This window comes from Felis catus, chromosome A2 (genome assembly GCF_018350175.1).
Source record: "Felis catus isolate Fca126 chromosome A2, F.catus_Fca126_mat1.0, whole genome shotgun sequence".
In the NCBI taxonomy this organism is placed as follows: Eukaryota; Metazoa; Chordata; class Mammalia; order Carnivora; family Felidae; genus Felis; species Felis catus.
This window is the reverse complement of record NC_058369.1, coordinates 138,897,334-138,912,857: the sequence shown is the minus strand read 5'-3', so window position 1 is coordinate 138,912,857 and position 15,524 is coordinate 138,897,334. Positions and strand designations below refer to the sequence as shown.

The window sequence follows — 15,524 nt, the reverse complement described above, 5'->3', positions numbered from 1 at the left end:
GCCGACTGGATTCACTTAAGCCACGTTCGCTTCCATGTGGGCATTTGTAGCATCCTCTCGACTAAATGTATTCACTGCAGACAGATGTCAAGAATTCTCAATTCCAACTATTAATGTAAGATCTCCTGAGGACCAGACAACCTCTTATCTTTAAGTGGGTATACGATTGATTAGATGTTATAACATATGCCCTTTTTACTTTAATGGTCTGAACTTTTTTTCTAATATTCAAATTTATGATTTATTTTCAAAAGCATACAAATTATAGACCAAATAAAAACTCATATCATAGAGTGTGAAGAATATTAAAATGTTGATCTTGATGCCATATGCTGAGATTTCAACTCTACACATTTTGAACAGATTTTATTATAGGGAAAAAATGGAAATACAATTGAACAAAATATATAAATAAGTCATATACCATCATCATTATATCATTTAGCCTACCACTAAAACCTGCATCAAATTGATGTATTTCACCAGCCAACTATAAAATAAGGAAATTTTTTACTAAACAGTTGAAAATCAATTGAATACATCATATATATGTATATATATATATATATATATATATACATATACATATATATATATATGAGACCATGTTATTTCTGAATTCTGATGTACAAATAACCAATTATAATTTCTTTGCTTTTTAAAATATCAAAACATTTAAATAAATTTTATAAGAATTACCTTTTCATGTAATAAAAATAACAATACATTGCTATCCCGAGAAAAATGTCTTGGTTAGATATATAACTTGTCTCCTCATAACCGGCCCCTCAGCATAAATCAAATTCAAACTTAATCTACCTAAATATGGTGGTCTTGTAGGAATATATATAACACCCCTTTTATAGTGTTTTCTCTAAAAGCAACTGTTTAATTTTGTTCTTCCTATTAGTTGGGTTTAAGTAATTATCTTCATTTACATTGCAGATATACTTACAAGTTGTAAGTACTCTTGAGAAGTTTAAGCATTAGTGTTTTGATTGTGTATTGTGTGTGTTAAAACATAGTGATCCGACATTTAATAGAGCCATAAAACAAATTCTTTATATTTCAGCGAACATAAAGAAAACAAATGGAGCCCCATTTTAGGAGGACTGCATGGTCTGTTATCAGTTAGAAAAAATGAGATCCACAGCCCCCTACACCAGGTGACTGAATCATAAAAAAAATATGGAAGTTGATAATAGTAGTTACTACAGCAATAAAAACATGATAAAAGGTTCCTTGACAGTTTGAAACCTTGGAAGCCTTGCCAAATTGAAAGTCTAGTTTGGAAGTCCTGGCACTAACCTGCTGTCTTTAGTAGGTCTTTGGGTTTTCTGACAACTTCTGGTTCATCCCCTTAAGTCAAAGTGATCTATCAAAATGCCTTAGTTTCCAACAGCAATCAAAATCAATTGAACTAAAACACACATTTAAAAAAACAAACTACTGTAGTATTTGCAGAGAAAGGACTCCTTGATTGAGTCAAAATACTCAGAATCTGCTGTAGATTCATTTTGCAATTGAATATATATTTTTTGGAGTTAGCCCTGAGCTTACTCAAATTTATGTTTGTTCATTTTAAATACAATAATCCTAGCCACTGATTTTGATAACATTTTTCTTTTTGCAAGGTGGAAAATTCACAGGGAAAAATTTTAGATACCGATGATTCTTTAAGTCTTTGCTCAACTTAAGGACCCATAAGATGATAATTGATAAGATCCTAACTCTGACCGCCTCTCTAAGCTCTTAACCCTATTACTGTATTAGACCCCCGTCTCCGGACCATGCCAACGTATTACCGCTTTGAAATAACTTTTAGTGGGTTACATATTTTTTTGATCAGTTTCTGTTTTTCTTCTTGGAATCCTTCAGTGAAATGGAAGTGAAGGAAGAAACTTCAAATACACAACAGCATTATGTTTTCCTCATAAACATTACCAGAACTATTTCCATTTCAAAAATCGGTGATTCATTCCAACACTTTCTAAGTGGAAATTATTGTTTTGTAGAGATGACTGCTAAGCACAGGGGTAACTAAAAGGAGGAAGATCAGATGACCCAAGGGTAAGCCCAACTGGCAGGGAATGGGGAGCCTTTCTTTTTCATATGTCCCTACAGGATCCTATTAGCTTACCTGGATGGCTTGCAAATAGCTCACTGTGCTTTCAAATGCACACACACACACACACACACACACACAATGTCAACAGTGATGCTTGGACATGCTTATGCAGTTATTCTTGCCTTTTAATATTATAAATGTTTTCTTTAGTTCAGTTTAGATTGGATACTAATCAGTTCTTAACAAAAATAATACACTTCCTTAAACTTTTACATCTAAAAATTTGTTTAAATACCTATTCTTTTTTTTCTCAAATGATGAACTTGATAAGCACATACGAATACACATGCACACACACACACACATACACACACCTATTTCCCCAAAGTAAAATAAAATGTTTTTTCAATTAAGGAGTAAAGAAAATAATCCTAGCATTTCAGGGCCTTATCTTTAAAAAAAAAAAAAAAAACTTCACTGCACTGTGTTCAAAAGTTTTGGTTGTTGGACAGCAGGGAGTTCATCTGATCAAAATTCAGAGGATATCAGGATTGGAAGGAACTAGACAGTTATCCTATTAAACCACATTCAAATAGTTGAACGTGTATGATAATATTTTTGCCAAGTAATCACTCTATGGTTGTATACCTCCAGTAAAAATGAAAATGAAAGATCTTTGAACACAGACTATTACTAGTAAGATATTTATTAATAGTATTGTTACACTTGTTTCTAAAATCTATTATTATTTCAATGGTGAAGAGGTAAATGCAGGACTAACCTCAGTCAGATGGTTATTATAGTTAGGTTGACAGTAAATTACAAGAAACATCCCTGACTATAAACCTATTATAGAGCATATAATACATTAAAACACGATGAGAGGCTGCATGAATTGGCAACATTTTATATCACTAAAAAATAGTCAAAAACCTAAAAATAGTGTTTGCATATAGTTGCAGATATTAGAAAAATCTTTCATTTAATTTTTTTTGTTTTATTTTATATTTGAGAGAGAGAGAGACAGAGACAGAGAGCGAGCAGGGGAGGAGCAGAGAGAGACAGAGACAGAATTGGAAGCAGGCTCCAAGCTCTGAGCTGTCAGCACAGAGCCAGACGCAGGGCTCGAACCCACGAGCAGTGAGATCATGACCCGAGCTGAAGCCAGACGCTTGACCGACTGAGCTACCCAGGTGCCCCCAAATCTTTCATTTTAAAGGTTAATTCTGTACCACTTAAAAAAAATCTATCATCTGTCAGAGGCAGATATGTATTGTTTATATCAAGTGATAGTTGTGCTTAAATATAACTTAAGACAGTTAAATATAAATTCATGTTTACTTTCATATAAAAATATATATAAAAATAGAGTATTTAAAGAGGTGGATATTCATACCAAGGAACTGATCAATCAAAATAGTCTCTCTTTTTTTGTATGGTAATGAAATTGAGGTATTTGTACAGTTGTTAATTTCAGACATGTATTGAATAACACTCTCAGCTTTATTTTTTCCCCAAAAGAAAAATAATCCTTTAAAACACAATTGTAATTGGGGATAGCTTACAACAAAACATGTAAAATAAAGAAATTCACTATTTTGAAATTAAAATATAGAAGAGAAAGTTCTCAATACTAGAACTAGGTATGTTTTATATATGTATGCCACAGTTTTAATAAAAAAATATTTTTATTCCTACTCTCAATTTGGATTAGAAAAATCAAAATATAGTTACCAATAACATGGTATTTGTGGACGTATACAAATGCTTTATGAAAATAAATGCCTATGCAAATGCCTAATCCTTTGAAAATATTTACATAAAACGTAACCTTAAATTACATAGGCCTCTAACAGCAAACAAAAGCTTTCTTAAGTAGTATCATCAATAAAACTTATTAAAGTAATACATGAGGAACTACATTTTGTTTCTCACTTTAACATTACATTTTTTATCAACTTAGACTGCAGTTACCCATCCAAGTTCACAGACAGGATAGGAGGGAATGTTACTGAAAAGTACAAAGAGTGCAAAGTTAAATCCATTGGTGTTTTAACTGTAAATTACTACACTTCCTATGTCTCTCCTAGAATCCCTCCGAATTCCCTGTGTGGCATTCCTGTTCTTTTCCTTTCAATTGTAAAATTTAAAAAGTATAGGAAGAAATGTTTTTCCTAAGCATTAGATTACAAAGTCTAAGCTATCGTACACATCACTCTTTCTCCTGGTAAAAAACACAAGCACAATCCCTTCTTGCAAATGGAATGTAACTGCTTTTTTCCCCTCTTCAGTATTAATGTACCGATAGAGAAGATAACACAATACTCAAGAGCATTATCCTTTTTGTCCACATAATTCAAGTGTCTATATTTCTCCTTATTATCATCATGCAATACCTAGCCCACAGTGGTTCCAATTTATGATTATACTTCAAGTAACCTTTTTCAAGCTCTAGCTTTCCCCTTGAAACCAAGTGATTGTCAAGTGCATATATTGACCTTATAAAGCTGTAGGAAGAAAAGTGTTATTATTACTTTTTTTTTAAGCCATGTGTGCATTGGTGTATATGTGTGTGCCAGCATGCATGAGTGTGTGGTCAATCCAAGATACCCGTGATGTGTAGGATTTGGTTCTTAGACCATGTCCAGGTGAGTGGCTTGCTTCCAATTCCAAGTTCAGTCCTCCTTAGAGTCTACACAGTCCTTTTACTTGCACACATCCTGCTGAGAAGGATTTCAGAGCAAACCTGATTAACTGGACCTCTGACATGATATGGTGATTGAGAATTTGTTACAGAGTCTTGTTGTCGTTTGCTTTGATTGCTGAAATATCTTCCCACAATATGATTTCTTGATTGTTTCATTCTGATAAAGTGATATTCTTTGGATAACTTTGACTTCACTACCTGCAAATAAAGAGCAAAAAAAAAAAAAAAGTCAAAATCAAGGAGATTCAAGCCCTGCGTAGATTAGTATAACTAACTCACAAACTTGAGCGGCATCTTTATCACAGAGATGTTGCCTAAAGGTGATAAATATGATCTACATAACCAAGAGCCAGAGTAACTTACCTGTCAAAAAACCCCCTAAGGTTGGAATTAGAATTTCTGCCATTTTTCTTACCTCAGGACAGTTGGTTCCAATGCATCTGAGGGATAGTTTCAGATGGTTTCTATACCACACTGTTGCCTCTGTGTGTGTGAGTGTGTGTGTGTGTGTGTGTGTGTACTTAGGCCAAATGCTAACATATGGAAAAGACACTGAGGTGCCTGTGCTAGGTCAGTGAATCAAACATGGTACTCTAAACCTGTCACGGCATCCCTTTATAGAATGGAAATTAAAGCTATTTGTAGAGAAAAGAAAAATACTTTTCCATTGCACAACCATAAGCTGATGCTGTTACAATTAGTGGTTTCATTTTTCCTGGGTACTTAGTAAGTTATGGAATTTGTAGAAGCAGGCTATGCCATATTAAGCTAATAACTTATATATGTTTGTACGTATGTAAATATATTTATCTTAAAATTTTTTGAATAGGCAGAATTACAAAGCATTTATATAGCATAAAAAGATATATAACAAAAATTTCCTCCCCATCTCTGCTTCCCCACCTCCAGTCATTCAATTTATGAGTGATTAATAATGCAATAACAAGACATTATTTTTGGTCAATATGGATACATAAACTATATATTATTGGTGACTAATGAAGGTAACACTGGCTCACATGGAGTTTTAAAATTCCTTTAAGTGCTATATAATAATTTAGATCCACATGTTTTTATTCCATATAAGAGGATACACTGAAAACAGCTCCAAAAATACAGAATATTTAAACAAATACAAGATGCTTATTTTGAAGATAAGGTATTTTTAGTTATATGCAAGTAAGTATGAACCTTTTTAGAAGATTTACTGGACTAGAAATTCTGTAAAGATATAAACCAAAATGTTAACAGTAGTGATCTTTGGGTAGAGGAATTATAGGTGATTTAAAAACGTATTCTTTGTAACTTTTAGTCTTGACTTTTTTATTTGAATACAACAAATGTACACTCCTTTATAATCATAAAAATGTTGAAGCTATTTCCATTCTGAAGAAAAGATGTAATAGTAATGCATTTTAAAACCAATTATACCCTGCCAACCCCAAAGAAATGAATTGTTTTCCTGTAGCTATGGGAGGTTTGGTTTTTTATGATCAGGCCTTCAGATGAAGTGACTCTTAAGAAGACCAGTGAAATCAGTGGGTTGTGGTAAGGAATCCCTACGGATGGTAATTCAGAGCTCAGTTTGCAGTTAACCACTGATTAATATTCCAGGTCCCAAGGTTGTAAGTTTCTCTTATGTGCAGTTCCTTCCACCCTGTTTAGTTATACTACAACTTTAAATATGATAGGCCAGGAGGTGCACCAATGTTTTCCTGAAGGTTCTGTTTTGGAAGAGGTGTGTATTCAATGATAGCAAGATTAGTGAACATTTTTAAGGAAGTTTATTTAAGGAAACACTTAAGCATAAATATTACATTCAACCTTGAAAAAATATTATTTCAGTGTTCTGAAGCCAAAATAAGGTTACTTTTGTTTGTATAAGTTTATCTTAAGGTCTGGCTTTTGCAATTGCCAGATGATCTACATGCTAATTAAATGCAAAACAGTTAAAAATACATCTCATTGCAAAAGGTTATATCGTTCTTTAAAAGTTATCTCAATGTTTTGTATGGTTTCAGGGTTGCATTTAATGTTGCATTACAAATGCTGGAGAATGCTAGTGTAGATGCTTACAGCAATCTTGAACGTGATTTATGAAAGAGATAATACAAAAATGTTTATGTCCAGTGTCTTTGTTGAAGCCTATAGCTTCTCCTCAAGAGTAGTGTCAATATTTTGTCAGAATACATGGGAAGGTTGATAATGTATTTCTATTTTTAAACCAGTAAGGTGATCTCTGAGAAAGGAAGATGGGATGATGGAGTCTCTTCCACCTTCTGAGGGCCTGCCTAATGCCTCACACAATGCCACTGGTCACAGCATGCTATTATTCAAGATTGATTCCTACACATCTATCCCAGGGCTTGGCCCAATAGCACTTAATTCAGTTGGTTTCCTTTGAAAGCTATTTTGCAAGAGATAATCAAAGACGATAACTTTCCTAATTCTTTGGTTAAGCCACTATTACTTTGAAGCTGACTCCTGAAAGATGACAAACCTACAAAGAAAGAATTACTTCAATTTTGATTTGTCAAAATAAAGATGTAAAAATCCCCTCAAATACTATTGTAAATTGAATCCAGGAGTCTTTAAAAAATCCAGCATTATTGTGCACTATGCCACTAGCACATAAAATTTATTTCAGGCATGCAAGTTTTAACATTACAAAATATTTTGTTATAGAAAATCACCAAAGAATTATTTGTAGCTATATGATTGTTTACCTTGAGAACCCAAAGGAATCTACCAAAAAATAATGAGATGGTATAAAGTTAATATTTAAAAATTATATAGCTTTTCTATATTCTATCAATAATTAAGAAGAGATATATCAGAGAAAAGATCCCATTACAATACTAAAACAATTTCATTCAGTTTAGCGATTATGCAGGTGAAGAAAACATGAAGTTTAAAAATTTTTTTTTAATGTTTATTTATTTTTGAGAGAGAGAGTGAGAGCGTGAGTCGGGGAGGGGCAGAGAGAGGGAGACACAGAATCGGAAGCAGGCTCCAGGCTCTGAGCTGTCAGCACAGAGCCCGAGGCAGGGCTCAAACCCACGAGCAGCGAGATCATAACCTGAGCCTAAGTCGGACGCCAAACTGACTGAGCCATCCAGTTGCCCCCAAAACATGAAGTTTAATAAAAGGAAAACATGAACAAATGGAAAGACACACCACGTCAAATCCCTCCAGATTAATTAAAATACTATGCCAATTGTAATCCCAGCAGTATTTGGGGGGGGGGGGGGACATGACAAAAAAATCCTAAAATACATCTAGAAGAATAAATGTAAGAAAATAACCAAGACCAGTAACCAAATAAACAGTGGTGGGGGGTGGGGGGCATTTTCATTACCAAATGTTCACTCATCAATATTAACTGAGTCTACCACCAGCCTACCATAGACCCAGTTTTTTGTTGCATAAGCCAAGTATAAGCAGAATTCAATACTGAGAAAATACAGGGATGTCCATACTACAGATTAAAATGCATTTCATAAACTGCTATTCTTTCTTAAAAGTGTTTCTAGAGCAATAAAGTAGTTCTAAATAAAGCCCAATGTTATATAAATCTAGCAATCATAAATGCTGACATTGTAAGAGTATTAATTACATGGAATTAAAATCAAGAGTGTATGTATAAAATGGAGCTATGTACCAAACTGCTAATAGAATCTCCAATGGGGAAGGGAGTGGAATTGAGGGGTATATATGACATAAAGCCTGGAATTTTTTTTTAAGATTTTATTTTTAAGTAATCTCTACACTCCATTTGGGGCTCGAACCTACAACCCTGAGACCAAGAATTTGCATGCTCCACCGACTGAGCCTGCCAGGTACCCCTAAAGGCAGGAAGTTTTGTTTTTATTCTGTATACTTATTTTTACATTTTTACAGTTAGCAAGAATTCATGTAATCCTTGTATAATAGAAAAGCAGTAGAAGAGATTTACTGATTTATTTTTTCCATATAATATCCAATTTTCAATCTTCAGCGTTCTCTGTGAGAAAACACATGGAGTAATTCAAATATGGTCCCTACCCTCAAGGGGACTATATAAAGACACATGTCTAAGATACTTGAAGTAAGCACAAGAATGAAATGACTTCAAAGACATTGTCTGAGACTAGCTCCCCAAGGTCAGGCACCATGTTGTTTCCACGTAACGAATAGTTTCTTCATACGTTACTTAGTGCTAATTTATGGTGGGCATGATAATCTGTTCACAGAGCCATTATTTCTTTGAACTTATTTGTCAAATTTAGTCTCCAGCATTGCTGTCAAACTATTATCTCCAAGTTTCAAAATATTACTTTATTTTACCTACTCTTATGGGCTCCAAAGTGCAGGAAAAGGGAGTTAGCTACAATTTTAAGGCTTGGAAATGTTTTGTGAGTGAAGATGTTGATACCTGTACAAAAAAAGGGCTAATTGCTTTTTTTTCTTTGATCTCTTGTGTGGAAATGTGCCCGTTTGGGTCCTTCCCCACATCAGAGGACCACTTAGGATTATTAAAATCCAACTTCCTGAGAAACTTAACAGAAACCCATGGGGGAGGGGAAGGAAAAAAAAAAAGAAAAAAAAGAGGTTAGAGTGGGAGAGAGAGCCAAAGCATAAGAGACTCTTAAAAACGGAGAACAAACTGAGGGTTGACGGGGGGGTGGGAGGGAGGGGAGGGTGGGTGATGGGTATTGAGGAGGGCACCTGTTGGGATGAGCACTGGGCGTTGTATGGAAACCAATCTGACAATAAATTTCATGTATTGAAAAAAAAATAAAATCCAACTAAAGTGTCGACTGGAATGTGGCTCTGAAAGAGAGATGTTCTCAATACAAATGGTAGGTTACCTCTGGGGCACAGTAATAATAATAGTAAACGACAAAAGTGACCTATTAGAAAATATCACGAAAGAGACCTTGAACCAAAGACAAAAGACTCTAGACGTGTTTGTATAGGGATCGTCTCAACCAGAGACAAATTCTAAGTGTTTGATGCTGACAAATGCTCCTTTAAATTTCGGCGCATGTGACCTGGCCAACTGAGAAAGAGACGTGTACCTAGAGGGATAAGGAGGTATCACCTATGATTATGTAATGGAATTTGGCACACGTTTACATGACTCTAAACATGAATGCTAAATGACAATCCTTTTGACACTTTACTTATTTTTAATATTCATTTACTTATCTTTGAGAGACAGACCGCGAGTAAGGGAGGGGCTGAGAGAGAGAGGAAGACAGAGAATCCAAAGCAGTCTCTGCCGCTGTCAGTGCAAAGCCCAAAGCCTGACACGGGGCTCAAACCCACAAATCGTGAGATCATGACCTGAGCCGAAGTCGGAGGTTCAACCAACTGAGTGACCCAGGCACATCTCTTTTGACACTTTAAAATACTCCAAAGTAACTCTTTGTTTTTAGCTTTGTGTGTGTGTGTTTGCTGTTGTTTATTTTCTTTTTATGAGTTTACTGTGTCAAATTACACTTAACATTAGGAAACAATAGTGAAGGACAATTGGTCCTCAGCAAGTGTGATAACCTGTTTGGTCAGCATTGTTCTATAATCACAAGTATAAATGTGACAATAAAAATTATCTTTCTCATGACAATGTTCAAATTTAGATTAAGTTATATTAAGAATAGACTTTCAAGTAAAGATGACAATGTTTCAAAACAGTAATATATTTGTAATATATTAACTATAGAAACTTAGGAGTAATTTTGGTGCTGCAAGCAATTGCTGTCATGATAACATATTATAGAAATGTGGATGATCACATTTTCTGTGACCCAGGGTGACAAGATTTGAAATTCTGTGCTTTGGCGCGCAGAAGTAAGTTTTACTTTTTCATAGGTTCCTTATATGCTAAGAGATCTCCCAGTTTATGATTGTAGATCTTTCTACATATCTATGTAATTAAAGACCTGGGCACAAACACATTTTAGAAGGCATACAAATGGCCACATTTCAACTTGACTGGTTTTGTCCAATGGTTATTTTAAGACTACCCAAACAAATGAAAAACTGTTATAAATTTACACAACAAAACTAACATTGCAACTTTTACTATTAAATGCATGTAATTTCAACCCTCAAAATTGATTTCACATAAATTTTAATCAGAATGAGTATATTACCATGTCAATTAACTGCTGCATCTGAAATAACTTAGAATTTTTGAAAAGTTACTACAAAAAGGGAAAGCTTGGTGAATTATTGGAAACGTGTCAGGCAGATTATAAGCAAATACCTTTCCTAAAACTGATCTTAACCTGAATAACACCCAAGGAACTTCTGATGTGGTTCCAGATCCACAGAACAAAATAGAAAACAATTTTCAGTGGCTCAAGCATTCCAAAATCTCTCTAGACTGGATTAAGGGGGATGTTCTGATTATAAACGTGTTTCACGGACAGGGATGGGCTATAAAGAATGAGGGTGATGGCTTTCCACGGTTGGAAAACATCAGCTTGACCAAAATGTGCTAATGTGGTCTTTTAAAACAAATGTATACTATTGAAGTACTTTTTATTTGGTATAGTCATTCTGCAGCCATGACATTCAATCCAAGATCCAGTCACCAAATTTATGACCAGCTGAAAAAAGTAGCCCAAGAATTCACAGAAATGGAATAAAAATAAAGCAACAAACAATAGCTACAAGCCAGTCCTTATAATTCATGGTTCCATTTCAGGAAATTGTACAATTTTTACAGATAATAATGATTTTTTTCACCTCCCCCCCCCAATATTGGTTCATGGCCACATGAAATAAGTATGTTTTGATTGAAGGCAGTCCAACTTCTGAATGGGTCAAAGATGCTGAGGATTAGACGGCAAGACCAAAGTTTTCTTTAGGAATGAGGAATTGTTTTTTGTTTTTGGTGTTTCCAGATTTGCAGTGTCTCAGTCTCTCCCCCCTACCTCCAAATCTCCAGTCCTTCTTACTCCGACAGCTGAGCCTTTTTAACTCCTGCTCCTTAGGCAGACCTCAGTTTCCGGCTCTGGGAACAAATTCTGCTCTGAGGTGAGCAGACTGATTATAAGGAGGTATAGACCAGTAGCTTACCAATTTAATGTTAAACTGTTGGTTCTATCTTGTATTCCTATGCAGCTCTCCAGAGACTAGTTCCCGTTTTAAAGTCAATTTCCTAAGTGGCTGAATATTCATGTCACTGAATTCTTGATATAATATAAAAGACTTTCATTAGTGTAATTATTACAACCTAAGTTCCAACCTTGCTCTGTTTAGATGTACATCTTGGGTCTTGGAATCTATTTTGACCTTAACTTGCAGGTATTTGTTTCCATCGATCTCTCTTGAGCTGAGAAGTTTTATTTAAGCAAGAAAATGTTACTTAGAACCAATTTATATGGACCAACATTCAAACTGCCGACTTCACCGTAGGGATCCGCTGAGCACAACTGTGGCTTTTGAAAGATCTTCGATTGGGCCCCTCCGTTTCTTCTCAGAAGAGTCCTCTAGCCCCTTGCGTGAGGCGGTGCGCCCCTGTCTGCTGGTATTTTGGACGGTTTGGGGGGAAGTTTAGGGGCTCTACCCTTCAGGTGCCAACTTGTACGTGCATTTTTCCGAGTTCAGCCTCTAGATTAATTTGTTCTTTTCCATACCCGTGTTTCTGAGTCCATCTCTGATGTTCAATTTTAAAAGAAATCGTATATATGGAGGTATATATGGACAGCCACGGGGTGGGGTGGGGTGAGGGATTCGGGGTCCACCAGTTTTGCCTACAGATTGACCCGTGTCTCAGCCCCGCCTTCTTCTGCTCTGGGCTCGTTCAAGTCTGGGTCAACCAGAGGCTCTGCGGGCAAGTGTGCCTTCCTCTCTAGTTGGTATCTCTCCTCTCTCTCATTTTCCACTGTAACCTCTTTTGTAGGCTAAGTTAAACTTCTTAAAATGAATTCGGATTTCTTATCTCTTATGAGTTATTTCTTATTCTGTCTTTTTTGGGGGGAGGGAGGTGAATAGCTTTATGTGTTTAAAGTCTTTTGGTGGAGTTTCAAGTGGAAGAGAAGATAAATGCTTGCGGTCATTCTGCCACATTTAATCTGTACTCCATGCATGATTTTTGACCTTCTTCTGTACGCTAGTTTTTCCAAAGTGTGCTTAGTGAGGTGTTAACAGTGTTATTAAAAAAAGAAAAGTGGTTCTGTGGTCAAAAATATTTGGGGAAAACTGGGTCAAACTAAGTTAAATAGCTTCTTTGCTGTAACGGCTTTTTGGATCATTTAAAATACTAATATTATTTGAGAATCTTTACAGTGGAGGAGTACACAGAATTCCCCAAACCACAGATCCTGTTTTTACTTGGGTAGAGCATCAAAACATAAAGTAGAAAATGCTAATCAAGGTAGTGCAGAGTCCATCTTAGCTTGACTTTTAAAGGTTGGCACTATCCCCCCAAAATGAGGGTTTACTGCAAAAAAACATGAAATAGTTATGGGTCAACATCTCTTTCTTAGGCATACTGACGTTCTAGGTTCTAGTACTGCAGAAATTGGCATGTACAGCTGACTCATGGGGTCATAACACTAGTTCACATAGAGTGACCGGCACTCTTCGTTCATCTTTTATTTAATTATCCTTTTTAAGAGAGAGACCCTGATGTAATTGCTGTTACCACCATTCAATAGAGGATGCTCCTTCCAGAACAGGATTTTGTAGCAAACCATCCCAGGAAAGACTGGGCTCCCTTAGGGCTAAGGAATTCATTTTCAGCAGGCACTGATTTCTAATCTAATCATCCAGTGGAAAAAGCTAGAATTCACTTGCAGATGATGGAATGAGCACAAATTATTTTACACGGAATAAACTGTCTAGAGTCGCTTTCCCCCAAAAGGGGTTTAGGAATGGTAGGCAGTGAAAGCTCATGTGATTCCTCTTTAGTTACAGGGCCATCAAAAGGTTTTGAATGACAACATTGGGTTGGAACTATAGACACATCCTGGTGGGGATACGAAGGATGAATTTGAGTAGTTGAAAGTGAAGGTTCTAAGATGAAAATATTGCAAAAGTCTAGGGCAAATAAATCATAGAGAAGAAGAGGCCCTCCAGCCAACCTTGTTCATTTAGTAGCACCCGACCAACTATTTACAGTGTCCTTGACTTGATCCTCCCCCACATTATCAGGGGCCTTCCTCCTATGCCCTCTTGTATTCTTGATGTATTCTGTGGTAGAGATTATTCTCTTTCTGCCCATAAACATGAAAAGCAGTTCCTCCTTCCCTAGACTACTTTGTCTAAGTCCAGTATCTTTCCCCATTTCTTTCTTTCTTTTTTCTTCCTTCTTTCCTTCCTTCCTTCCTTCCTTCCTTCCTTCCTTCCTTCCTTCCTTCCTTCCTTCAAGAGAGGGGGGATAGAGAGAGGAAAAGAGAGAGGGAGAGAGAGAATCTTAAGCAGACTCCACAACCCTGGGATCATGACAGAGCTGAAATCAAGAGTTGGACAGTTGGACATTCAACCGAGTGCCCCACCTTTTTCTTATTTTCACTTGTTGAAAGGCTTTCCAGTCTCCTTTTCTCGTTTCTTATACCTCCTCAATCTATTGTAGTCTTATTTGTGCCCCTAAAATTTTATTGAAATTGCTCTTTAAAAAAAAAGTCTATTTATTTTTGAGAGAGAGAGCACAAGTGGAAGAGGGGCAGAGAGAGAGAGAGAGGGAGACACAGAATTTGAAGGAGTCTCCAGGCTCTGAGCTGTCAGCCCAGAGCTTGACAAAGGGCTTGAACTCACAAACTGTGAGATCACTATCTGAGCCAAAGATGGATGCTTAACTGACTGAGCCACTCAGGAGCCCCTTTACTGCAATCACTCTTTTTTTTTTTTTAATATTTATTTATTTTTGAGAGAGAAATAGAGTCAAGTGTGTGAGGGGCGGAGAGACAGAGACAGAGAATCTGAAGTATGGTCCAGGCTCTGAGCTGTCAGCACAGAGCCCAACGTGGGAATTGAAACCACAAACCATGCGATCATGACCTGAGTCGAAGTTGGACACTTAACCGACTGAGCCACCGAGGCTGAAATTACTGAAATTTCTCTTAAAGTGATCAGAAAAGACCTTCTCAATGCCAAATCCATGTCTATTTAAAAATCCTTATCTTAATAAATCTATCCATTACATTTGATAACATTAATGCTATTTCGATCTCTACAAATTTTCACTTTTTGACTTTTCGTCGCACCACACTCTACTAAGAGTTTTCCTCTATCAGTTTATTTTCTAAATTCAAATGTTCCTATTTCTCCAAACTTTGCTTAAATATTGGTGTCTCCAAGAGTTCTATCCTCAGTTCCTCTTACTCTACTCACTTTTTCTGGATGATCTATTTTCATTGTTTCAACTGTTCTGTTTTCTGATGACGTCCAACTTTTTATCTCCAGCCCCACCCTGCACCTCAAGCTTCAGACTTGTATAGCCAACTGCCTGTAAGAGATCTCCACCTGGATGTCCTACAGGCATCTCAAACATAACATGTTCAAAACTGAATTCATCATCTTTTCCCTGAGCTTGTACCTTCTGTCATTCTCTGACTCAGTTGCTGGTTCAGCTCTAATCCATCATCCAAGTTAGGAATCGTCTTTGAGTCTTTCTACTCCCTCATGCTGCAGATAAGATCTACAGGTTTTATTTTTAAAATAGGGCTTGTATTCTCCTTCTCTCTTATGCTTACAGTCTCTGTCCTGATTTGGGCGAGCTTTTATCATCTCTCACCTGACTTTTGAAAAAGTCTC

At 36.1% G+C, this 15,524-nt stretch overlaps 1 protein-coding gene across 7 annotated transcripts in view; it reads right to left on the bottom strand.

Moving 5' to 3' along the window:
- Positions 1–3,387: 3,387 nt before the first annotated feature.
- Positions 3,388–15,524, bottom strand: part of CPED1 (cadherin like and PC-esterase domain containing 1) — a 271,927-nt gene continuing 259,790 nt past the window's right edge. For all 7 annotated transcript variants that reach the window (XM_045052653.1, XM_045052654.1, XM_045052651.1 and 4 more), the window contains one exon: positions 3,388–4,973. In XM_045052653.1, coding sequence (XP_044908588.1) covers positions 4,761–4,973 — 213 coding nt within the window. In that variant the 3' untranslated portion in view covers positions 3,388–4,760. The remainder of the gene's footprint in view (positions 4,974–15,524) is intronic.